The sequence below is a fragment of the Colobus angolensis genome, unplaced genomic scaffold (assembly GCF_000951035.1).
Source record: "Colobus angolensis palliatus isolate OR3802 unplaced genomic scaffold, Cang.pa_1.0 Scaffold792, whole genome shotgun sequence".
Classification (NCBI taxonomy): domain Eukaryota; kingdom Metazoa; phylum Chordata; class Mammalia; order Primates; family Cercopithecidae; genus Colobus; species Colobus angolensis.
Genome location: NW_012121732.1, coordinates 58,346 through 82,980, shown reverse-complemented (window position 1 = coordinate 82,980; position 24,635 = coordinate 58,346). Strand labels below are relative to the sequence as shown.

The window sequence follows — 24,635 nt, the reverse complement described above, 5'->3', positions numbered from 1 at the left end:
ACCCAAGACCCTAGCCCTGAAAGCCCAGTGCCAGGCCCCAGACATGCCCCCATCCCCTGCCACTCAGCTGACAGTCGTCTTTCTGTTTCCTCTTTGCGGATTCACCTTTTTGTGTGTGTGAGCCCAGCCATGGTTTAACCTTTTTTTGGTTCTTGGTTATATTTAATCCAGTATTTCAGATATTCAGAATTGACAACTTCAGTATCCACTCAGTCTATCACGTTGCTAGAACCAGGAGTGTCTCTAACCCTGTACAGTATTTCTTACACACATTGACATTTGAGACCACTGAGTTCAAAGAAAGAAAAGATGATCATAATATTCATAGAAGTCTTGGCACTCACCTCACTCTGCCATCTCCTAGCTGAGGATGGGAGAATGGGTGGATTATTTTGTTGCCTTTTTGTTCTTACTTGCTTATTGAACTTGCCCCCCTATTTAAATATGAAGCACCCCCCCCCCGCCCCGCCGCCGCCGTACCTTTAAAAGTATCACGTTTTATTTGTCTGTGAGAGTGAAAGATGATGGATGTGAAGGCCCTTAGCACAGGACTGGCCCCGTAAATAACTGGCAGATTTGAATTCACATCCTGCTTGATCTGAATCCTGTCCACACGGTCCTTTGAAAAGTTAGTAGAAAAGATCTTGGGCCGCTGCTTCTTGCCTTTCCAAGTTAGCATTTCCTGTTGAGGCCCTACCAGTGAGTCATCACACTCAAAGAGCCTTGGAACAGAAGTTTTATGGCTAGAGCTATAGTTCTGGGATTGTTGGATGCTTAGAGATCTTCTCCCCCAGGACCGCCCACACGCCCCTGCAGTACCACAGAGCCTGCCAAGGACATGGCTGCTTACGGTACCCTGACCCCATGGCTTGACCAGGTCAGGGTATACTGTTTGATGCAGAACAGGAACTCGCTGCTGGATTATCATAATACATAATGCAGTGGATGTTTTCAACTGTTAGGAAACCCACTAACGAAGTTAGTCGTCTGTGGCCTGTCTTTAATAATAAGTAAATATATTAGAAAATACACAGATCCAGTTCTCAGCTGTGCTTGTCTACATCTCCAGCAGGACTTGCATCTTGTTCCAAAAGTTTTACAAAGGGGAAGAAAGTACTTGTTTCCCCCTCTTTTTTCCTGGGAGTATAAAAACTTATAGTTGGCCAGGCACAGGGTCTCACGCCTGTAATCCCGACACTTGGAAAGCCAAAGTAGGAGGATTAATTGAGGCCAAGAGTTCAAGACCAGCCTGGACAACATAGCAAGACCCCATCTCTAAAAAAAAGTTTAAGTTTCAATAAATCTTGCATAATTTCTGGGATTCTTGAAAGCATGGGCTCTCTCAGGACTGAGTCTAATTTCACTGCTTCTTACTGATTTGAATCTTTAATGTTAGGCCTATGTTTATCCCTTATTAAAATTTCCGCGTGCTTTAATGTCAGTGTACCAGTGTCGGCTATCTTATAATTCACAGTGTGCTTTCAGGGGCTGGCTCAGAGTTATTTTTCAAAATTTTACTAAACATTTGTTTTTTGTTTTTCTAGCAACTGAAATTAATCTCTGAACTTTTTAGTGTGTTTATTTACAAATAGAGCATCTCTAAGCGAGTTTTTGAACTCAGCATTTCATTTTGAAGGTGTCTGGAGTTTAATGTTACTTGATGATATGAGACTTCCGTTCTTCCAGGTGGAAGATGAGCTCAGCTCCCCAGTGGTGGTGTTCAGATTTTTCCAGGAATTACCAGACTCAGGTCAGTGAATTTTAAAAGAGGGTTATTTTCATATCTGTGTTAAAGGCTTTGAATTTAATACCATTTCAAGTTAAATAGTTCAAAATATTTTTATTGCGAAAAATCTTCAGTCAGCATTTCAGAAAAATGTAATAATGTTCATGAAAACTTCAGTCCGAAATGCCTTAGTATTTTGCTGATAGTTTGCGGTGATTAAACCAGGGGTTCCCAAATGCCATTCGCTGGACCAGTGCTGGAATGGCTGAGAAAGAGTTGCTTGAACATAAAGATTTGTGGGCCTTACTTCCCACATATTTTGAGTCAGTAGGTTGTACCCAGGAATCTGTATCTTTAAAGAATGTCCCAAGTGCCACCAGTCTAGTCCAGGGCACCATTATTTTTTTACCTGGATGGCCATTGTCCCCTCTCAACTGATCTCTGACTTTCATACATTCTACACAGCCCATTCCAGACCATTCTCCACCTGGCAGAGTGAGGGTTATAAGTGGAAGTCACATGGTGTTGAAACTGGAAAGCTTCCCTTGTCCCCCTCACAGGGTACGTGATGGGGGTGTGGCTCCCTTCTTCAATGCCCCGCTGCTGCTCAAACCTCTAGGAGAGCATACAGACAGGCGGGCGGTGGGGCTCCAACCCCATGGCAGCATCTAGGGGTGAATGTTTTATAGCTCCTAAGGCCCCAGTGGGCATGTGTTACAGTGTGCTTTTAATTTAGTCATCTGTAGGTAGCTTGTTTTAGCTCAGTTAGACCCCCTTCCTTATCACAAGGACAGAGGGATTGATGTATCCCAGGTTCTTGCCTTGGTGTACTGGAAGAATGGGATCACACGTGGGCTTGGAGAATGAGTGCAAGGTTTATTGAGTGGAAGTAGCTCTCTGCCAATGGGGGAGCCAGAAGGGAGATAGTTTTCCCTTGGAGTTGGGCCGGTCAGCGGCCCTGGCCAAACTCCGCCTCATCCTGCTGGCCGATGGCCTGCTGGCTTGCCGGTCCGGGTGCTCTTCTGCCGGCCTGCTCTCGATGACCAGCCCCTTGTGTCTTTTTTCCACCAATGTGTTCCTCTTGCCATCCGGCCACTTTGGTCTGCCCGCTAGGGTCTCAGGTTTTTATAGGCCCAGGATGGTGGTGTGGGAGACCAGGGTGCTCTTGGGAAATGCAACATGTGGGGGAAGGCAGGAGTGCCTGTCCTCACCTAGGTCCGTGGGGTGGAGCCTCGCCAGGGACCCGCCTTTCTCTCCCCAGCACTTCTCTTCCCTGCTTCTGTGTCATTTAAAGGGACCACGCTCTTCCCTTCCCAGCACTCCTGTATCAGTGTCACTTCCCTGCCCAGAGCCCAAGGGTATCTTACCGTTTCAGTGGAACAAAGGTCAGGCTCTCCCACGCCCCATGAGGCCTGCACACTCTGCCCCGACTTCCCCTTTGCCTTCCCCTCTTCTACTCTCCCTCTCGTTCATTGTGCCTCAGTCAGACCGGTCTTTTCCGCGCTGCAGGAACACTCTGCCCTTTCCTACTGCAAGAGCGTAACACTCGGTGTTCCCTCTTCCTCACACACATTTCTCTCTTTGGTGCTAGCTCCTCCTCACCGTTTCAGTCTCTACTAAGTATCCACCTCCTCAGAGAGCCTTCCCTGCCTATCCTGCCTGAGGGACTCCATCATTTTCTATCAGAGCCCCCAGCTTCTCTCATGACACTAACAACCACATGGAGTGATGCTTCTTTCTTTATGGTCTGTTTGCTCAACTAAAATGTAAGCTCCAAGATGACAGAAACTTTACCTGCCTTCTGTCTCCAGTGTCGGACTCTGTGCCTGGCATGGGTTGGCACCCACTGTGAGGCCTAGTTGGATGATCGTGGCGCTCACAGACCTCACACGGTGCTTGGGAGACTGGTTACTAACTTACAACAGTTGCTGTTTCCTCTTGAAATCCCTTGAAAGCAAACCTTTTCAAAAATGAAACGAAGAATTGTTTTCTGTGAATGTATTCACGTGTCACATAGATCATGAGGAAAAAGAAACGTAGCCCTTCTGTCAGATAATACATGAGAATTCAGTAATAGGAGTCAGTGCCCTCGGGCTAGTGTTGGGATGGGAATGAAGTGGGGTTGGGAGGGTGTTGTTTTTGGTCAGCTGTTTCTGGGAGTGACTCCCTTTCTGTGTTTGGTGTCAGATCCGGTGTTTAAAGCTGTCCCAGTGCCCACCATGACACCTTCGGCAGTTGGCCGGGAGAGGCACTCGTGTGACGCGCTGAATCGCTGGGTGAGAATGGCAGCTGCCTGCCTTTCCTTTCAGGTCCCGGCCCATCACCGTCCCACCTGCTGGTGAGGGTGACGCACGCTCCTGTATGGGAACTGAGGCCCACAGGAGGAGCCACCCTGCCAGTGCTGGGCCTGCTCTGGGGTTCTGTTCCCCGTTCTGTTACCGCCTCACGAGCTGGGTCACCTCTGGCAAGTCCTTCCGGCATTGCTCCCTCACCTTCCTTGCTGCCGTATAAGGCTGTGAGATAACAGGCAAAATGTGGGCTGCAGGGCAGCTGCGGTGGGTTCTGGTGAGCCCGGGCAACACAGCCGGGAGCCCCAGGCAGAGTCTGCCGAGCATCTGCAGCTGGCAGTGTGGAGCCAGGCCTGCGCTTTGGTAGCTTTTTGGGCACTGAATGGTAACTCTAGGATTTGAGTCTGAAGCGTGTTGTGAACAGTGTGGGATGGCATCAGCAGCGGTCCTAGCCAGTGCTGGACACGCCCAGCCTAGCAGGGTTGGCGGATAAGTCCTGGTACACCCATGCTGGGGCTCAGCACAGCTGTGAGACCATAGAGCTGAATGTCTCAAGCAGAAGGGAACTGGTCACCATAAACGAAATGAATCAGTGCAGGTTACTAAGCAGTGTCGAGTAGCCTGTTTTATGGCAACAACTACAACACCCCACCTGCCACTCAGAGAAGTGACACTGGGTGTAGACCACATGTCAGCAGTGGGTGTTGCTTAGTAATGTGTTGTGGGTCATTGTTATTTTTTTTTTTTTTACCTGTATTTCCTAAATTTTTCTACGATGAACTTGTATTAGTAAGAAAAAAACATAAAATTTACTGTTTTTAAAAAGCTGCTCTAAGTATTCAGAGACAGTCAAACGATGAGAAGGAACCAGTTCTCCGGGAGCCTCTTTGGTCTGGGGCCGAGGGGATGAGGGTGGGTCCTGAAGACTTCTGAGTCCATCGTTACAGGAGGGTGTTCATTTTGTCCTCCTCACAGCTGGGAGAACAGCTGAAGCAGCTGGTGCCTGCGAGTGGCCTCACAGTCATGGATCTGGAAGCCGAGGGCACGTGTGTGCGGTTCAGCCCTTTGATGACGGCAGCAGGTAACCAGGCTCAGACATCCCTTGCTCTTGTTCTGGGGCTGCTGGGTGGACTGGCTTGCGCTTATGATACTCCGTCTTCCTGGAGTCATTAGCATCTCTTTTTGGAGGGGCATTTCCTTTTCTTTTGGGCTAAATTTAGGTAGATTAGCATTCCCATGTAACTTATCAGAATCAGAATGAGAATTCAGAAGTCACCTGAATTGGCTGGGCTTGGTGGCTCACGCCTGTAATCCCAGCACTTTTGGGAGGCCAAGGCAGGCGGATCATCTGAGATCAGGAGTTCGAGACCAGCCTGGCCAACATGGTGAAACCCTGTCTCTACTAAAAAGACAAAAATTTAGCCAGGCCTGGTGGTCCATGCCTATAATCCCAGCTACTTGGGAGGCTGAGGCAGGAGAATCACTTGAACCCAGGAAGCAGAGGTTGCAGTGAGCTGAGATTACACCACTACACTTCAGCCTGGGCGACAGAGGAGACTCCGTCTCAAAAAAAATGTCACCACCTGAATTCCTTTTTTGTTGCTGTTGAGTCAGGGTCTTGCTCCGTCACCCAGGCTGGAGTGCAGTGGTGCGATCATGGCTCACTGCAGCCTTGACCTCCTGGGCTCAAATGATCTTCCCACCTCAGCCCCCGAGGAGTTGGGACCACAGGCATGAGCCACCACACTGGACTAGGTTTTGCATTTTTTGTAGAAACGGGGTTTTGCCATGTCGGCCAGGCCGGAATTCCTGTATTTTGATGTCTTGTGATCTTCGGTTTCCCACTGCAAGGGTTCTCACTCCCCACTGCGCGTGACAGTCACCCGGGAGCTTTACACACAACCAGTGGTTGCCCACCTCCAGAGAGTCTAGAGTGGAGCCTGTGGATCTGTGCTTTGGTTTTTATTATTTTTTTTAGAAACAAGGTCTCATTTGTCACCCAGGCTGGAATGCAGTGTCTTGACTATAGCTCACTGCAACCTCGACCTCCTGGGCTCAAGCAGTCCCCTGCCTCAGCCTCCCAAGGAGCTGGGACTACAGGCGAGCACCACCACATCTATTTTTTTTTTTTTTTTTAATTTTTCATAGAGATGTGGTCTCACTATGTCACCCAGGCTGCTCTTGAACTCCTGGCCTTAAGTGATCCTCCTGCCTCAGCTTCCCAAAGCACTGGCCACTATAAGGATTGCCTGGCCACAGCTCTAGAGGCTTAGTCTCTAACACTGCAAAAGTAAGCCAGTGAGCCCTGAGGCCCGGCACTGTCACCATCTCCCTGCCGTTCCTGTGTGGGGACACCAGCCTACCACAGTACTTTCCTTTCTCTCAGTCGTAGGAATGTATAGAATCTGTGGCTGGCTTTTTGTGCTGAACCTGTGGTGTGATGTCTCCAGCCTGCCTGAAGTAGGCTTGCTGTGGGAAGAGTGATTTCTAACACTGGAGTATGTCATTGTGGGCCACATCTGTGAGGGAAACACTCCACACCTGCTACAGCCAGCTGTGTCGTTTCTAACCCTAATTCTTCCATGTCTGGGTTGAGTGCCTTTTTTTTTTTAATCTCCATGGTTCCAGGTAACTGGAGTACCTCGAGCTTTTGACCTTCCCAGTAGTGGAAGAGGGAGCCCTGCCCTCTTGTCATTGGCCATCTCGTGAGCATTTCTCTGACATTTTGTGAACATCTTCAGTTTTAGGAACTCGGGGAGAGGATGTGGATCAGCTCGTAGCCTGCATAGAAAGCAAACTGCCAGTGCTGAGCTCTACGCTCCAGTTGCGTGAAGAGTTCAAGCAGGAAGTGGAAGCAACGGCAGGTCTCCTATATGTTGATGACCCTAACTGGCCTGGAATAGGGGTTGTCAGGTAAAGTCTTGGCCTGCCACTTGATGTTAGAGACTTTTCTATATGAAGAACATGGGTGGGTCATTTTGCGAACCACCTTAGAAATCCAAGATGACTGTGTAGTCACAATATACTTAACAAAAATGCAACTCAGTTTTCTGGGCATTTACAAAAGCACAGTGCAAGCAGGCAGTTCGGCCCACCATGGCACTCGGGGAGGGGAGTTGCTGAATGTCCTGCCTGTGTATGCCGACTCTCAGCTACCTAGGAGAAGATGCCGACAGGTATATATCACTGACAACGGTTACTATCCAGGGCATATAGAGAACTGCAAATCAGTAAAGAACCCAGCTCTTGGGGAGAGAGAACTCCCCTGTCCTTTCTCGTTCAGTGGGTGCAATCCTGTGGCTGCTTTCTCTCGCCTTCAGAGGTGAGGCAAACCTCTTTTTGTATTGCACATGAGACTTCCAGAGCTTGCATGGCACTAAAGACTTAGGCTTTCGGCCGGGCATGGTGGCTCCTGCCTGTAATCCCAGCACTTTGGGAGGCCGACAGGAGGATAGATCACTTGAGGTCAGGAGCTTGAGACCAGCCTGGACAACATGGCGAAACCCCATCTCTACAAAATTACAAAAGTTAGCCAGGGGTGGTGGTGCACACCTGTAGTCCCAGCTACTCGGGAAGCTTAGATGGGAGGATCAACTGAGCCCAGGAAGTGGAGGTTGCAGTGAGCCAAGATCATGCCACTGCACTCTAGCCTGGGCCACTGAGTGAGACCCTGCCTCAAAAGAGGAAAAAAAAAAAAGGCTTTCCTGTGACTTTTTTACTCCTGGCAATCTCTACACCTGTGGCCTTCCTGAAACTTTGTGGTCTGGAGACACTCGCAGTAGTTCTTTTGCCCATTGGTTCCACTCCATTGTCCTGCTAATATCTAGAGGTTTCTACTCCACCTCTAATCCTGTATCAGAAGAGACATTTGATCTTTCAGGCTGAAATGCTGTTGTTTGATGTTATTTTAGGTATGAACATGCTAATGATGATAAGAGCAGTTTGAAATCAGATCCCGAAGGGGAAAAAATCCACGCTGGACTCCTGAAAAAGTTAAATGAACTGGAATCTGACCTAACATTTAAAATAGGTAATTACTTTTATAAGTCAGCTGTGAGGTTTGGAAGGACATTTGCTAACAGGCTTTAAAGAAGACGGCTTATCTCTTGGAGGGTTAGCATCTCTCTGGCTGAGTTCTGGGCGAAGGTGGGGTTCTGAGACCTCCCTCCCCTTCTGCAGCCTTCCCAGGCCTTTCTCTCTGTCCTTAGAATCTCCATGGAGGAGACCCCTTTGTGTGTGGTCAGGCTACTGGACAGGAGAGCAGGTCCACGTCTCACCCATGACAGAGGACTTGGGAACCCAAGTTTGTCTCATTTCCTTTGCAGGTCCTGAGTATAAGAGCATGAAGAGCTGCCTTTATGTCGGCATGGCGAGCGAGGACATGGATGTGGCTGAGCTCGTGGAGACCATTGCGGCCACAGCCCGGGAGATAGAGGAGAACTCCAGGGTCTGTAGCACCCATCAGTGTTCATTCCTTTTCCGAGTTTTGTCCCACCAAACAGCGGGGGTCACGAGGAAAGGAGCTGCCCTTGGGATGTCTGTTCATTCTCTCTTAAAGTCTGTCAATGTTTTCTTTAAGCTGGGCCTTGTGCCAGGTGTCAGGGATGCCAAGTGGCTTTGACAGCCCATGCCCCAGTGATCTCACAAGCTCAGGGGGAAAGAGCCACATAGCCACGCTGTGTAGTAACCCCGCGTTGGAGGAGAGGACGGGTAGCTGGACACACAGGCAGACACATTGACCCCTGCCACCAAGGTCAGGGAGGACTTCCGCTCTGGAGCTGTGTCCTGAGGGTGAATGAAACAGGGGCTTCTTTATGTGTGGTTCCCCCCATACCCCTTCCCTACAGCATTTCCCACCAGGAATAGACCTACTGCTGTGGGTCCCTTAGTGTGGAGGACCAGGCTAGAAGGCTGATGAGGTATCCTCCAAACAGATCATTACTTCCCTAAAATCACCCAAAAGGAGAGAAGAGGGACCAAGGTAAGACTGCTGTAAAAGGAGAGAGACATGCGGCCGAGGAGCCAGCTTCATTCCTTCCTGAGCCTGACTTCATGACTTCTCTGTTTTCAAGAATACCTACCAAATGAGGCTGGCCACCAAGGTGTGCCTGCCTAGGCCTCTATGAGCATTTTATCCGCTTGTCTTTTTCTGTTTTCTTTTTACACCGGCATTTCAATGCAGGATTTCATTGACCTGCTTTTGAAATATTCCCTCAGTGCCATGTTACTAGCTCTTCTGGGTCCCAGGCAAGAAGCTTAAACAAGTAATGCCTTTCTTGGTCTTAACCGCAGCTTCTGGAAAACATGACAGAGGTGGTTCGGAAAGGCATTCAGGAAGCTCAGGTCGAGCTGCAGAAGGCAAATGAAGAACGGCTTCTGGAAGAGGTGAGGCCCCCGACGGGCAGCAGGCTGGGGGCGCCGCCGTGAGGCCAGGTGGCCCTGAGCACTGGTCCTGTCTTGCAGGGGGTGTTGCGGCAGATCCCTGTAGTGGGCTCTGTGCTGAATTGGTTTTCTCCGGTCCAGGCTTTACAGAAGGGAAGAACTTTTAACTTGACAGCAGGTAGGATGGCGTAGCCTCCTCCCAGGTCTCATTGACCTTGGGAGGTTTCACCAGATGCCCTTGGGTCCCAACACTCTTCGCACTGAGAAGCCCGGCCTGGTTCCCATTCTTCATCACTGGGTGTGGGCTAGGCATCCGAGGAGACAAGGTCTGGTGTGCCCTGTCCTCCTCCCCCACACCCTGGCGGCTGAAACAGCAGGGAAGCAGCCACCCACTCTCTGCAACTGTTGCCACCGCGAGGCCATCGGGACGCGCCTACTCAGCCGTGCAGACTCTCAGGGTGCTGTGTCTTGGGCATTTTGATTCAGGGTTAATACTTCTTGTCTTCACGTGTGTTCTGCGCCAGCAGAGGACGGCTTTTGCAAGCGGCAATGCAGACTGAAGCATGGAGCGCTGGCACGGTTTATTCTGAACCAGGCAGCCAGCAAGCGTTCCAGCCACTGGAATGTGGGGAGGGTGTTAACAGTGTGTGACTCCTTTCCTGTTCTACTGAGGAAATAATTTCCTACACTCGAGCCCCTTCCTTCATTCTTCCCCAGGAAACCATGACTCCATTGTCATGAAAGCAAAAGATAATCTGATTTCTAATCTCCCAAGCCTTAGCCTTCAGCAGAGGCACCCACTTCTTGTGGCTACAGTACATTTCCCTGTTGGGCCTGGCTCCCTGGGTGCGCTCATGCGGCACTGCTGGTGAGTGCTGGCAGTGCTGGCCCTGTGAGGCGGCTCTCTCTAGCTCAGCACATTCATAAGTGCTCTTGTCTCCACCAGTCTGTGGCAGGCTCAATGGCTGGAAAGAGGTTATTGGGGAGCAAGGCTATGTGAAGGCAGGTGGTGTCTTCCAGGGCAGCCTGTGCCTGTAGTTTCCTCTCCCGCAGGCTCTCTGGAGTCCACGGAACCCATATATGTCTACAAAGCACAAGGTGCAGGAGTCACGCCGCCTCCCACGCCCTCGGGCAGCCGCACCAAGCAGAGGCTTCCAGGTAAGTGACCCCCCCACGCTGAGTTCAGGTATTCCTTTGTTTTCTGGGTTCTTGAACTCGAGGTCTATTTCTCTTCATTTAAGACCAACTACCGCCATCTCTTTAACCATTTTGGTGGCTGTGGAATTCAGCCTTGAAGAAATCCCTCGGTAGCATGCTAAGGGGAAGTTGGGGTCTTCTTCCCCAACTTCCCCCCAACAATGAAAGATGACATTGTCACTGTAGTGTTTACCCTCCTGCGTGTTTCCTAATGAAGATGACCTTAAGAGTTCCCTGGCCTGGGGAGCATGTTGGTGTCACCCTAGCAGCTCTCAGTTTTCTCATCTCCTACAACACCTCAGAGCCGGTAGTTACGATTTCTGCTGAAGCCGTGTCCAGAAGTAAAGCAATTATCTGTTGCACAGCCAGCCTGTGTTGCGGAAGTCTCCTCACTGAGCCTCGGCACGGTCTGTCTGCCCTTTCTGTAGGCCAGAAGCCTTTTAAGAGGTCCCTGCGAGGTTCAGATGCTTTGAGTGAGACCAGCTCAGTCAGCCACATTGAAGACTTAGAAAAGGTGGAGTGCCTGTCCGGTGGGCCGGAGCAGATCACCCTTGAGGCCAGCAGCACTGAGGGACACCCAGGGGCTCCCAGCCCTCAGCACGCTGACCAGACCGAGGCCTTCCAGAAAGGGGCCCCACACCCACCCAGAAGATGACCACCCACAGGTAGAAGGAGCGGAGAGCTTAAGATAAGACTCACTGTGTGGTTTGAGACTGTACTGAGTATTGTTTCAGGGAAGATGAAGTTCTATTGGAAATGTGAACTGTGCCACATACTAATATAAATTACTGTTGTTTGTGCTTCACTGGGATTTTGGCACAATTATGTGCCTGAAAGGTAGGCTTTCTAGGAGGGCAGTCAGCTTTGTCTAACTTCATGTAAATGTAGAACCAACCAGGAACTTTTTCCTAAGTTACCATAAACGCTTTTTTTTTCACAAAAAACACTTCCAAGTGTCTACTACTTGGACCCTTGCTCTGAGGTTGCACGTGGCAACTTTTTGGTAAAACAGCTTTTCATTAGCATTCTCCAGGTTCTCTGCGACACTTCAGAGGTGAGACTGGCCGTTTCCTTTGCTGTCGGTGTTAGTCGGTCTTCAGTATGATCAAGTTGAATATACAACGGGACTGCTAGGCTTCAAGGAAAGCAGTGTTTGTGGGATTGTAAATAAGAGCATCAGAAACCCTCCCCAGCTACTGCTCTTCCTGGAGACTTAGTAAGGACTGTGTCCACTTGAGCTGTGGCAAGGCTGCTATCCAGCCTTGTCTTCTGCCACAAGCCCGCTTCTCCCTTTATATACTGTTTGTAAAGAGAAACTATGTAAAGTCTCCTCCTGACCATATATTTTTAAATACTGGTAAAGCTTTTAAATTGGCACATAAGTACAGACTGTGCTCATTTCTGTTTTGAAAACCCAATAGATGCTACCCTTAAGAGCCTGCTCTTCCGTGTGCTGCATAGCACCCACCTGGGTTAAAATCTGAAAGCAAGTACCCCTTTGACTTGTCTCCCACTGAAGCTTCTGCAGCTTCTACTGCCCTGGCAGCTCACCTGGGCCCAACTCAGAAACACGAACCAGCAGAGCACTCTCATGCTGATCCAGCCAGGCTCCCTGCTTAAGTCAGTAGACGCTCGCTCACACTGCCTGTTCCTACTGTTCCGAAGTACTGCGTCACTTCGTAGTAAGTCGTGGCCCCTGTGCCTTCTTAGTCCAGCAGAGTCAAACTTTTGGGAGACCTGAAAATGGGGAATTCACACTGGGTTTCTGAACTGTAGTATTGGAAGCCTTAGTTATACCATATTAAGCCTATAATTATACTCTGATTTGATGGGATTTTTGACATTTGGCACTTGTTATAAATGCAGGGTTTTTTGTGGGTTTTTTTTTTGGTGCAGATGATTAAAGTCTTCCCTATTTGGTGCAATGAATTATAGCAGATACAATGGGGGAGGGGTAAATTATCACCTTTAACAAAATTACATGTTTTTATATATATTTGGAATTGTTAAAACCGGTTTTGCTGAAACATCTGAATGTTGGTTTCAATAAACGTTCTTGAAATTGTTAACAGTGAATTCAGTTTATAAATGTTATTACAAAAGACTTACTTACCGATAGACCAGTGGGAGGTAGGGTCTCCTCTGCCCCTTGTTACTGACCAAAAAAAAGCTGGACATCAACTTTTTAGTAAACCAAAAAGTCTCAACAAATGCCTTTGCCAAAATAAGGTTTTATTTTGAAAATCATTTGAAAGACAGGAGGGCTCAGGAGGCCTACGACGCAACGGATGTAGCTTCCCAATCTGGATTCGTGCCAGCCCCACCAATAGTCTCTGTCAGGCCAAAAAGGTGCTTTCTTTGGTAATTCCTGTTTTTTAGCTTCCTGGAGAAGAGATCTTTTCCCACAAGCCATCTTCATTTTTTTTGTAGAGTAGGGCTTTATTTCCAGGAAACAGTGTGTTAGTGGGAGATGGGTATTTTTTTAAAAACATCAAGGTAGATCTAATATGTTCAACAAAGTGAGGCGGCTCAGCCAGAGGCGAAGTAGAAAGATTCTGAAAACACAAGATGGTGGGCATGAGAGAAGTCACCTTGCTGTCCCCTGCTTTGATAAAGATGTCAAAGTATCTTTGTTCTTGGACACAAGTATATATAGTAAAATACGTAAGAAATGAGGTGGCCTGGATTAATAAGAAAAAAGTTGAATGCTTACTGCTTTACCCACACAAATTTCCATCCAGGACTCGACATAGCCCCAGTTGATACACAAGTTAAATGGGGTCTGTCAATGGCATCCAAAAAGTAAAAGGGAAAGCAGCTATGACCTGGTCTAAACCCTTTTTTTTCCTTACAGATGGGGAAACCAGGGTCCAGAGATTTAAGACTTACCCAGCCTGTAAACTCTCACCTCTAGTATTTGCTTGTCATCTTGCTGCAACCAGAAATCCACATGTGGAAATGGCGTCCAGGAGTACGGTCCTATACGAAGTTGTTCTGTCTCTGCGTCGTAAATGTTAATCATCTAAAAAAGAACGTGTCAAGGATAGAATTTGAGGAATGTCACCCACTTTTCAAACCCTCCCAGTAACGTAAGCTCCAATGTAGTCCTTTCATGCATTTCTCTGCATAAGCTTCTTAAAGCCTGTCTGAAATAACAAAAGCTGCCAGCTACTGAACATGGCCCGTGTGTCTGCTGCTGCACGCTGTGGGGCATACACACGACTGCTGAGCGCCAACAGCAGTCCCACAGGACAAGGGTATTTTTCCCATTTGGGGTGAAAACTTGAGGCTCAGAGAAACGGGGCCCATTTCCCAGGTCACGTGTCCAGTAAGCCTCAGCGCTGGGCCTCAAACCCAGGTGCGTCTAACTGAAGTCTGTGTTCCTCATTGCCTCATTATTTGTACCCCCAACAACTGATCACCTTGCAATTTAAAAGCATACAGCGCCTGCCGCCCTGTTTCTGAACTGACAAAAGACCAAGGCGAAAAGTCTGCACAGTCTTAACATTTCTTTTTTTTTTTTTTTTTTTTTTTTTTTTGAGACGGAGTCTAGCTCTGTCGCCCAGGCTGGAGTGCAGTGGCGCGATCTCGGCTCACTGTAAGCTCTGCTTCCCGGGTTTACGCCATTCTCCTGCCTCAGCCTCCCGAGAAGCTGCGACTACAGGCGCCCGCCATCTCGCCCGGCTAGTTTTTTGTATTTTTTAGTAGAGACGGGGTTTCACCGTGTAGATCAGGATGGTCTCGATCTCCTGACCTCGTGATCCACCCGTCTCGGCCTCCCAAAGTGCTGGGATTACAGGCTTGAGCCACCGCGCCTGGCCTGTCTTAACATTTCTATCACCACTCCTAAGAGAAAGATAGGAGGAAGGTAAACAGAATGGCTCCTAAGCGTCTGGAGTTCCCCCTCCCTGGAGAGGGAAAATGCAACCTTTACCCCATCAAAAGAAAGAAGCTAATTTGCCAAATGATCCATTCCTTGAATTCCCAAATTTGCCAATGGCAGCCTCAGCTTACCCAGCAATATATTCACTTTGGTAACTGAGACTGAAATATGTTCTGAATATCAAACTAAACTAGGCCTGTTACGCTCCTTGAGAAGTCCTAAAAATGTTAAAAGGGGTGGCAAAACAAATCGCTCTGAATCCAAACACATTTTCCTGTGAAAACATCAGCATTTCATAAATGAGAAGATTTCTTTGGGGTGGCCTGAATATGATTTCTGTTTTTTCACACTTTGAGCATTTTTAAAGCTTTCACCCATTCCTCAAATGGCATATAGACCTTGAGTTTTCTGTTTTCTAACTTTTAAAATTACAGTGTTATTTAATTAAGTATGCTAAGGGAATCAGACTTTAATTTGATCATTATTTTGGGTTAATTAAATTGTTTCAGCAAATTGCTCTTTGGTGACCCGGTCCAAAAGAATGCCTAGTCCCGAGTGCAGAGGGGGAGAAACCTCCACTCCTGCGTCCCAGGTCTCCTCTCTTTGTAGGAACTTTATAGGAAGGCTCTTACGAAGTAACAGAAGTTTGTTCTCTTTGAATTCAGATTCTTGGGTTCACACATACCTCCCACACCTTTTAGGCAGAGAACTGGAGCTGATGACCTCAAGATGTTCATTACTATTTTGAGACAGTGAGGGGAGGTATGTATGTATGTGCTGGTCCCTGCTGACAACTGTGAACAAGCTGACGTACAACATACACTTTTCTAAGATCCAGAAAACTTAAGGCCTTGATATTTGATGCCTTTTTTTTTTTTTTTTTTACCCGTTAACAAAGATGATTTCAAACTCACTGGTCCTCCTGCTAAAGTCCGCGCGGCCCGCAGCTGCTCCTCTGGACCCCGATCTTGAAAGGAGGCTCTGTAAATCTCTGCGGTCTTAATATTGACAGCTGTGAGGGACAACAGGAGGAGTCTGAATTGACGAAAGACCAAGGCGAAAAGTCTGCACAGTCTTAACATTTCTACCACCACTCCTAAGAGAAAGATAGGAAGGTGAACAGAATGGCTCCTAAGTGTCTGGAGTTCCCCCTCCCTGGAGAGGGAAAATGCAACCTTTACCCCAAGAAAAGTGCGGGGAGGCCCGAGCTGAACTCGGTGAGATTTTATTCTAAACCAAGAGCTGCTTTCCACATGGGAGGCAGCCATTCCTTCAGTTGGACATGTAGCAAAACCTCTGGTCAACCCTACTGGTGTACACAGCCAGGGGTAGGTAGGTGAACTGTGATCGTTCTGTTGGAATCTTCACAATTTAGTATTTTATACATACAAGAAATTACAGAGAATAGAACAGTGAACACTGTGTAACTACTACCCAGCTAAATCAATCAGGTATCACCGATACAGCAGAAGCTCTCTGAAATACAGCCGATTCCTCGCCTTTTCCTCAGGAGTCCTAGGGCCGTCAAGCAGGGAGGATGGTTCTAGGTTTTCTCTAGCCTGAGTTTTACACTTTGGAGGACTTCTGTTCTCAAGCAAAACCTTCCTCAGTTCCTGATATATAGAAGGATTCCAGTGCCTGCCTTCCTCCCCCAGAGCACTGGCAGGAGAAAAGCGCGCCTGGCCTGGGGTGCTGGGGAGACAGGGAAACAAAACCAGGCGCCCTCCCAGCTCCTGGGAAGGGTGGGCAGGGCCTGTGCTTTCTATTTGCTACCACATTGCTGCTTCAAAGTCTTAAAAAGTGAATGTTACCTCAGTTTTGTAGGTAAAGCTTAGAGAAGTGGGCCGGGCGCGGTGGCTCAAGCCTGTAATCCCAGCACTTTGGGAGGCCGAGACGGGCGGATCACGAGGTCAGCAGATCGAGACCATCCTGGCTAACATGGTGAAACCCTGTCTCTACCAAAAAATACAAAAAACTAGCCGGGCGAGGTGGCGGGCGCCTGTAGTCCCAGCTACTCAGGAGGCTGAGGCAGGAGAATGGCGTGAACCTGGGAGGCGGAGCTTGCAGTGAGCTGAGATCCGGCCACTGCACTCCAGCCTGGGCGACAGAGGGAGACTCCGTCTCAAAAAAAAAAAAAAAAAAAAAAGCTTAGAGAAGTTAAGCTACTTGCCCAAGGTCTCACAGCAGATGTTCGCAGGAGCTGGCAGGAGCTGGGATCTGAACCCAAGGCTGTCCCATCCTGACAGCAGTGGGGTCATTAGTTTGCTGAATTAGACTTTAACCGTACATGTGACCAAGCCTCCAACCCATAAAAAAAGATGCACACTACTTACCAATGCCATATATTATTGGAAAGTGGTTTTCGTTTTCTTCCCGGTCATTTAATTCTACAAAATAAAAATGTTTAAGATACACTTTTTAAAGAAATACCAAACAATTGTTTTTACTTTGTATAATGAAGGCCAAGGAGCTCCTCAATGCAGAAAGGAGGAAAATTCCAGAAAATGAAAGGGATTGTGGCCCTGTTTCCCTACCCTGTCCCAAGGCAGGGGGGTTTATACTGAACAAACTGGCAGCTGCAGAATTGGTCCCCACTCCCCCCACCTGCTCCGTGCACCCTGTCTGCCACACAGGCGGTAGCTCCTCTGAGATCCAGTGCCCTCCTTCCTGGGAGATGAGGGGGCGGGGGCCGCATTGAAACTGAGGCTGGGCAGATGGTGACAAGGGAAAGGGAAAGGCCATCCCACCACAGGAAGAGCCAGAACAGATGCTGGCCAAGCCGTGACAGCAGTGTGTGCCAGGGCTTGGGCCCACTGCAAGGCTGGGGGCAAAACGGTCCTGAGACCCACATTTTCACTTTGGGACAAATGGCAGAACTTACCTGTCACACACAGTGTCACTAAGTGAATGTCATCTTCTTGCCTGTCAAATTCACCTACGATGAGAAGTTCAAGACTGGATGTCAGAAAAGTTCCTCTAGTTACCAGAACAAACTGCTGAGCAAGCCAAGGACAGGGAGGGATGGCAGCCAGCTGAGTGTGCTCCACCCCACGCCCAAGCCCAAGCAGCCACAGCTTGGCCTCTGGGGCCAGACTCTAGGGAGCTGACACCACAGAACCCTGACCGCCAGAAGACCCGCATTCTCAGCCTCAGGCCCAAAGGAGCCTGGGCTGAGCCTTCCCATTTTTCCCTTCATTCTGAGAGTTTTGTGGGGACCCATGGATTCATAAGATTTTTACTTTTCTCCTAAGTAAACTGTTTTCCTTGTTATCAGAATTGTAAAAACAAAAACCTGGCCACTGTAACAGATTTGAAAAATACAGGAGAACATATGGAAGTCGGTTTTTAATGTCCATAATCCTAGCACTGTTAATAAGTGTATTTTCTTCCATATTTTTCTGTGCTCAGCAGAGCTGACCATAAAGACAATTTTACTTTTTTTTTTTTTTTAAGATGGAGTTTTAGGATCTGTCACCCAGGCTGGAGAGTACAGTAGAGCGATCTCTGCCTCCTGGGTTCAAGTGATTCTCCTGCCTCAGCCTCCCGTGTAGCTGGGATTACAGGTGTGCGCCACCACACCCTGCTAATTTTTGTGTTTGTAGTAGAGATGGGGTTTCACCATGTTGGCCAGGCTGCTGGTCTTGAACTCCTGATTTCAAGTGATCCACCAGCCTTGGCCTCCCAAAGTTCTGAGATTACAGGAATGAGTCACTGTGCCCAGCCGACAATTTTATATCCTGATTTGCTTGTGCACAGGTATTTTCCCATGTAATTTTCACCTTTACCTGTTATTTTTTAGCAACTACATAATTATTATTCTGGTAACATTAGATTTCCTGTTATAAGTAATGTTCTGCTCATCTTCAGGCTCAAATCTCTATGCACATTTCAGATTATTTTCTTAGCATGCATTTCCACAAGGGGAATTACTGGGTCAAAGGATATGAACCTTTTATTTATTTATTTATTTATTTTTTTGAGACTGAGTCTCGCTCTGTCACCCAGGTTGGAGTGCAGCGGTGCGATCTCAGCTCACCGCAACCTCCATCTCCTAGGTTCAAGCGATTCTTCTGCCTCAGCCTCCTGAGTAGCTGGGATTACAGGCATGCACCACTATGCCCATTTCACTCTTGATGCCCAGGCTAGAGTGCAATGGCATGATCTCAGCTCACCACAACCTCCACCTCCCAGGTTCAAGCAATTCTCCTGCCTCAGCCTCCCAAGTAGCTGGCATTACAGGTATGCGCCACCATGCCCAGCTAATTTTGTATTTTCAGTAGAGACGGGGTTTCTCCATGTTGGTCAGGCTTGTCTTGAACTTCTGACCTCAGGTGATCGGCCTGCCTTGAAACTCCTAAAGTGCTGGGATTACAGGCAAGAGCCACCACGCCCGGCCTAATTTTTGTATTTTTAGTAGAGACAGGGTTTCACCATGTTACCCAGGCTGGTCTTGAACTCCTGACCTTAGGTTATCCACCTTCCTCGGCCTCCCAAAGTGCTGGGATTACAGGCATGAGCCACCGTGCCCGGCCGAATATGAACCTTTTTTAAGAGTTAACTCATGGCGAGACCCTGTCTCTACAAAAAATTTAAAAGTCAGCATCCTGGCTAACACGGTGAAACCTCGTCTCTACTAAAAATACAAAAAATTAGCTGGGCATGGTGGCGGGCGCCTGTAGTCCCAGCTACTGGGAAGGCTGAGGCAGGAGAATGGCATGAACCCGGAAGGTGGAGCTTGCAGTGAGCCAAGATCGCACCACTGCACTCCAGCCTGCGTGACAGAGCGAGATTACATCTCAAAAAAAAAAAGAATCAGCTGGGCATGGTGGCATGCACCTAGACACAGCTACTTGGGAGGCTGAGGAGGGAGGATCACTTGAGCTCAGTAGGTTGAGGCTGCAGTAAGCCATGATGGTGCCACTGCACTACAGCCTGGGCGGCAGAGTGAGGCCTTCAGTCATGATGCAAAATTGCTTCGCGGACAAGCTGTACCGTCGTAAGAGTAAGCTTACCTCACAGCCTCGTGGTTAGTCAACACACAACAATGTCATCTTTGTTTCTTTCTTTCTTGAAAATATTTGCTAATTTAGGCCAGGCACAGTGACTCACACCTGTAATCCCAGCACTTTGGGAGGCCGAGGCAGGTGGATCACGAGGTCAAGAGTTCACGACCAGCCTGGCCAACATGGTGAAACCCCATCTCTACTAAAAATACAAAATTAGGTGGGTGTGGTTGCTCACGCCTGTGATCCCAGCTACTTGGGAGGGTGAGGCAGGAGAACTGCCTGAACCCAGGAGGCAGAGCTTGCAGTGAGCCGAGATTGTGCTACTGCACTCCAGTCTGGTCAACAGAGCAAGACTCCGTCTCAAAAAAAAAAAAAAGAAAGAAAAAGAAAAAAACATATTTGCTAATAGGGAGAAAATGGTATCATCAGTGTTCTGATTTTCTGCAGATGAAAATGGACATTTTTGCCAGGAGGGAGGGTGGCTCTGTTTTCACACAATTGAGGGCACTTACTGTTTTGGAATGTGTCCACTGCTGTTTTAGTAGAAAATCTTGTCTCCAGCCCTGCTACCCTACACATGAGCTCCATGCATTCAGTCTTTCTGTGAAATTCCAAGCTGGGCAGTCTGTTTCTCTATGCTGCTCCAAGTGGGTGTACCCTTCTTAGGTTTTGTACTAGTTGGGATTTTTAACCCAAGCAAATACTGGTACATATTTGTGTCCAATTTGGGGGAAAGAAAAAACAATGAACTTACTAAGAAGTTGATGAGTGAGTTTTTGTGACAACTGCCTGTCGTCACTGAAGCCTCCAACAAGGTGCACTTCCAGCCTGGCAAAGAGATGGGACAGGGGTCAGAGGCCAGAAGATGACACCGGTGTGTGCCCTGGTCTCACTTTGAACTTTCATTCTCAGTTTCTGTGAACCCTTGCTCTGCAGCAGAGCTTCAGGTCATCTTCGTGCCACGGCAAAACAAAATACCTGCAGCACACTGCCAAGGCCAATGGCAAGCTTCTGGGGACCCTGCCCAGGGGCCCTGATGACTCGGGATCTGTATCTCAACACAAACGTGATGCCGCCTCTATGCACCAGTGGGGAGCTCTGCTTTAGAAGAGTACGGGCACAGGACGGGCGCAGTGGCTCCCACCTGTAATCATAGCACTTTGGGAGGCTGAGGTGGGCGGATCACTTGAGGTCAGGAGTTCAAGACCAGCCTGGCCAACATGGTAAAACCCCATCTCTACTAAAAATACAAAAATTAGGCCAGGCGTAGTGGCTCACACCTGTAATCCCAGCACTTTGGGAGGCTGAGGCGGGCGGATTGCTTGAGCTCAGGAGTCTGCAACCAGCCTGGGCAACTCCCTCTCTATTAAAATACAAAAAAAATAGAACTCCATCTCTATTAAAATACAAAATAGAACAGAAACTCCATCTCTATTAAAATACAAAAAAACCCACAAAAAACAGCTGGCCGTTATGGCATGCACCTGTAGTCCCAGCTACTTGGGAGGCTGAGGCAGGAGAATTGCTTGAACCCGGGCGGCAGAGGTTACAGTGAGTCAAGATCGTGCCACTGCACTCCAGCTTGGGCTACACAGTGAGACTGCATGTCAAGGGAAAAAAAATAAATAAATAAAATTAGCTGGGCATGGCAGTGCACCTGTAATCCCAGCTACTCGGGAGGCTGAGGCAGGAGAATTGCTTGAACCCGGGCGGCAGAGGTTACAGTGAGTCAAGATCGTGCCACTGCACTCCAGCTTGGGCTACACAGTGAGACTGCATGTCAAGGGAAAAAAAATAAATAAATAAAATTAGCTGGGCATGGCAGTGCACCTGTAATCCCAGCTACTCGGGAGGCTGAGGCAGGAGAACTGCTTGAACCGGGGAGGTGGAGATTGCAGTAAGCCGAGATCGCACCACTGCACTCCAGCTCTGGGCAACCGAGCAAGACTCTGTCTCAAGGGAAATAAAGAAAGAAAGAAGTTGGGCGTGGTGGTGGGCGTCTGTAATCCCAGCTGCTCGGGAGGCTGAGGCAGGACAATCACTTGAACCCAGGAGGCAGAGGTTGCAGTGGGTCAAGATTGTGCCACTGCATGCCAGCATCGGTGACAGAGCCAGACTCTGTCTCAAAAAAAAAAAAAAGTTTGGGGCCAGGTATGCTGGCACATACCTCTATTCCCAGCTACTCGGGAGGCAGAGGTGGAAGGATTGCTTGAGCCCGGAAGTTTGAGACTAGCCTGGGTGACAGGGTGAAACTCTGACTCTAAAACAAATTAAAAAAAAAAAAAACAAAACAAAACTGAGCAACTGCCTCTTGGAAGCCCTCCTAAGGAGTCACACTGCGCATTAGCACAGTGAAGCTCTGAGAAGTCCTGCGATTGAAAAAACCCAACTTTGTTGAACCCAGTGTTTCCCACACTCATATACTACCCCCTTTTCCAGAGCCTGTCAACCGGGGGAATTCATGCTCGGCAAAGTGTTGCCAGACTTCACGCTGCCTTCTGAGACACACAGTCTTCCTAAGGGATGAACCAGAACCTTGGATGTACCCAGCATAGGGCACAGCCTCAAGGGGCCTCCTCATAAACTCCGAGTAGTAAGGAGAGCTGTGCCCACCATGGCTTTGCTCGCCACTGGGCCACGAGGTTTGCCTCTGACTCTCTTAAGTGATCACAGTTGTTCTACAACAGATCAGGAAGAGCTGACAAGCATGTTCTGAGAACCATGGAGCACAGTGTGTGGCAACATAATGACACTGATTATATCCCCCTGCCGGGGACAAGGTGATAGGCAAATGAAAATACCATTTTGGGTCTGCATGGGTCACATGCCCATGAAGTCAGCCCAGCCTTGGCACAGACCACAGAGGTAGAATTTAGAATCGATCACTATTGACTAGCAAAACTCTCCCAGAGAACTCTTTCCTTCACTCAATGGCTGCCTTAGACTTCAAATAAAATGAGAACAATGCCTGCCAGGTCTACACAAAGAGGAAGGGGAGGGGACAGGTGTGTGAACAGTGGACTTGACAGCAGGCCTGTGTCATCAGCCTCCACTTTAGCTCCTGTGTGCTCCAGCATGTTGGGCCTCATTGCCTGTCTGTCAAACGCAGGCAGCAGACACTCTACTGCAGGGAGAGAGGATAGGTGCTGCGGGGGCAGCCGGGCTGGAGGCTGCTGCTTCTCTAGCAATCCGTGGGAAACTACCAATCTGCTAGAATTTAAAACTGCACCCCCGCCCCCTCAGCTGAGAGGATCACTTGAGCCCAAGAGTTTGAGACCAGCCTGGGCAACATGGCAAAACCCTGTCCCTACAAAAAAAAAAAAAAAAAAAAAAAAATACAAAAAACTAGCCGGGAATGGTGGTGCACACCTGTGGTCCCAGCTACTCGGGAGGCTGAGGTGGGAGAATCACCTGAGTCTGCGAAGTCAAGGCTGCAGTGAGCTGAGATCACACAACTGCGCTCCAGACAGGGCAACACAGCAAGACCCTATCTCAACAACAACAGAAAGAGAACAAGAAAAAAAAACTACAGGCCTCGCCCCCTGACAGTCCCCACATCTTCCTGGCCTCGTCTTCTCCACAGACCACCTCACCACCCAACACCCTCTCTTGTGTACAGTCTCTCGGCTTTGGAATACGAACACCTTGGGCCAGGCTTTCTGTCTCCTCTTCACTGCTGTGTCCCTAGAAACTACAAGGGGTAGGTGAGAGGAAGCACTTAACAAGTAACTGCGGGAGGAATGACTGCACGAAGAGCTACCACACCCGGGAGAGAGGAGAGCAAAGCGACCTGAAAATCGCAAACGCGACGTTCCTAAGAGGACATCAAGTTCAAAGTCAAGGCTTCCATCTCAAGTCTGGCACGGACTCCTTGCCTGTGCCCAGCACCCACTCATTCACGCAACCACTGCTGACGCAGTGCCCACGTCATGCCAGGTTCTGTTCCAGGGGAACGAGGCAGACACAGCAGTGGTGGCATCCTGTGTTCCCCTAACAGCTTCCACGGCCACGTCCTGTACGCGACGGTTCCAAGATCCCAATTCACCTATGAGAGCAGCGTGGATCTCACCTTCCACATTGAGCGTGGTCGGAAAAGGATTTTATGGAGTTCATGATCAAGGGGACCTCAGCTTTGGTGTCGGTTCCGTCACAATGTGTCAAGCAGGTGGCCCCATTACCTGAAGAACAAGGGTGAAAGGACTCAAGTTATTCCTGATGCGAGCGCAGTGCGCAGGCCGAGACTCCGCCTGTCCCTCTGGACCGCCTCGTCTTTGAATATCCTGTAGGGGAAAAACGGAAAGGTCTGTGCTGCCCAGCCAACCCAATCTGACCAGGACACCAGGGAGACACCATGCAGACCAGAAAAAAGGTAAGCGGAGTCCGCTTCCAACAAGACACCAGGAAACTCAACGCGAGAATTTCAATGGTCCCAAAGGTTGGGTCAGGTTAAGTAATGGTTTCCTTCACCTCTCTCGTCATACCTGTGTGCCTCAGGACCACAATGTGACAAGTAGTGGCATCATCAGAACCCAGAATGGAGATGGAGCCTGTTTAAAAAAGAAATAAAATAAAATATCCAATAGCCTTTTGGGATAACGCCCAATTCACTGCTTCCTAACCTACCATCCTTTGGGGAGGTCACTGCAAGCTCTCTTTGCTGAACATACAGAAGGCCCTGGGGTCCCACTGGTTGAACAGACTGACCTCTGAGAAGTCTGGCTCTTTCCTGTTTAATTAAAAAAAAATAAAATAGTGATGTAAATTAGTGAGGATGGAAAAACTAAAGATGTGGAGAGAGCCAAAGCGGGCTCTGGTGGGCAGCACGGTAGTGTGTCGGGAGTGTGTTAGCGGACAGAGAGGCTCAAAGAAAAAGGCAGCAGCCACGGTCATTCGGAACAATGCAGAGAAAACGATGACGTTCTGCGCAGGGGTTTTCTTAACCTACAAAATCAGATGTCATAGTAACCTATGAAATGAGATGCAAAAATCCTTTTACAGTTTTGTTTTTTTTTTTTTAAAGAGACAGGGCCTCGCTATGTTGCCCAAGCTGGTCTTGAACTCCTGGGCTCAAGCAATCTTCCTGCCTTGGCCTCCCAAAGTGCTGGGATTATAGGCGTGAGCCACCGCACCCGGCTATCCCAGTTCTTTACTAA

At 48.7% G+C, this 24,635-nt stretch overlaps 3 protein-coding genes across 3 annotated transcripts in view; 2 read left to right on the top strand and 1 right to left on the bottom strand.

Annotated features, from left to right (window-relative positions):
• Positions 1–4,068, top strand: part of LOC105502333 (pyridoxal-dependent decarboxylase domain-containing protein 1-like) — a 41,339-nt gene extending 37,271 nt beyond the window's left edge. The window contains 2 exon segments of the mRNA XM_011928745.1: positions 1,687–1,750; positions 3,914–4,068. Of these exon segments, the coding sequence (XP_011784135.1) occupies positions 1,687–1,750; positions 3,914–4,068 (219 nt within the window).
• On the top strand, positions 3,662–13,673 carry LOC105502331 (pyridoxal-dependent decarboxylase domain-containing protein 1-like). Its single transcript, XM_011928742.1, is given in 10 exon segments — positions 3,662–5,095; positions 6,756–6,927; positions 7,926–8,044; positions 8,340–8,461; positions 9,307–9,399; positions 9,478–9,574; positions 10,450–10,554; positions 11,022–11,233; positions 11,235–11,258; positions 13,448–13,673. Coding segments are annotated over 10 exon segments (1,062 nt in total). The 5' UTR covers positions 3,662–5,037; the 3' UTR covers positions 13,508–13,673.
• Positions 12,805–24,204, bottom strand: NTAN1 (N-terminal asparagine amidase). Its single transcript, XM_011928743.1, has 9 exons — positions 24,187–24,204; positions 23,964–24,029; positions 23,552–23,660; positions 20,237–20,310; positions 17,358–17,411; positions 16,810–16,863; positions 15,391–15,488; positions 13,502–13,615; positions 12,805–13,148 (listed from the first exon to the last, which is right to left on the bottom strand). The coding sequence occupies exons 3-9, from the start codon at positions 23,593–23,595 to the stop codon at positions 12,969–12,971; spliced, it is 618 nt and encodes a 205-aa protein (XP_011784133.1). The 5' UTR covers positions 23,596–23,660; positions 23,964–24,029; positions 24,187–24,204; the 3' UTR covers positions 12,805–12,968.
• Between the last annotated feature and the right edge of the window lie 431 nt (positions 24,205–24,635).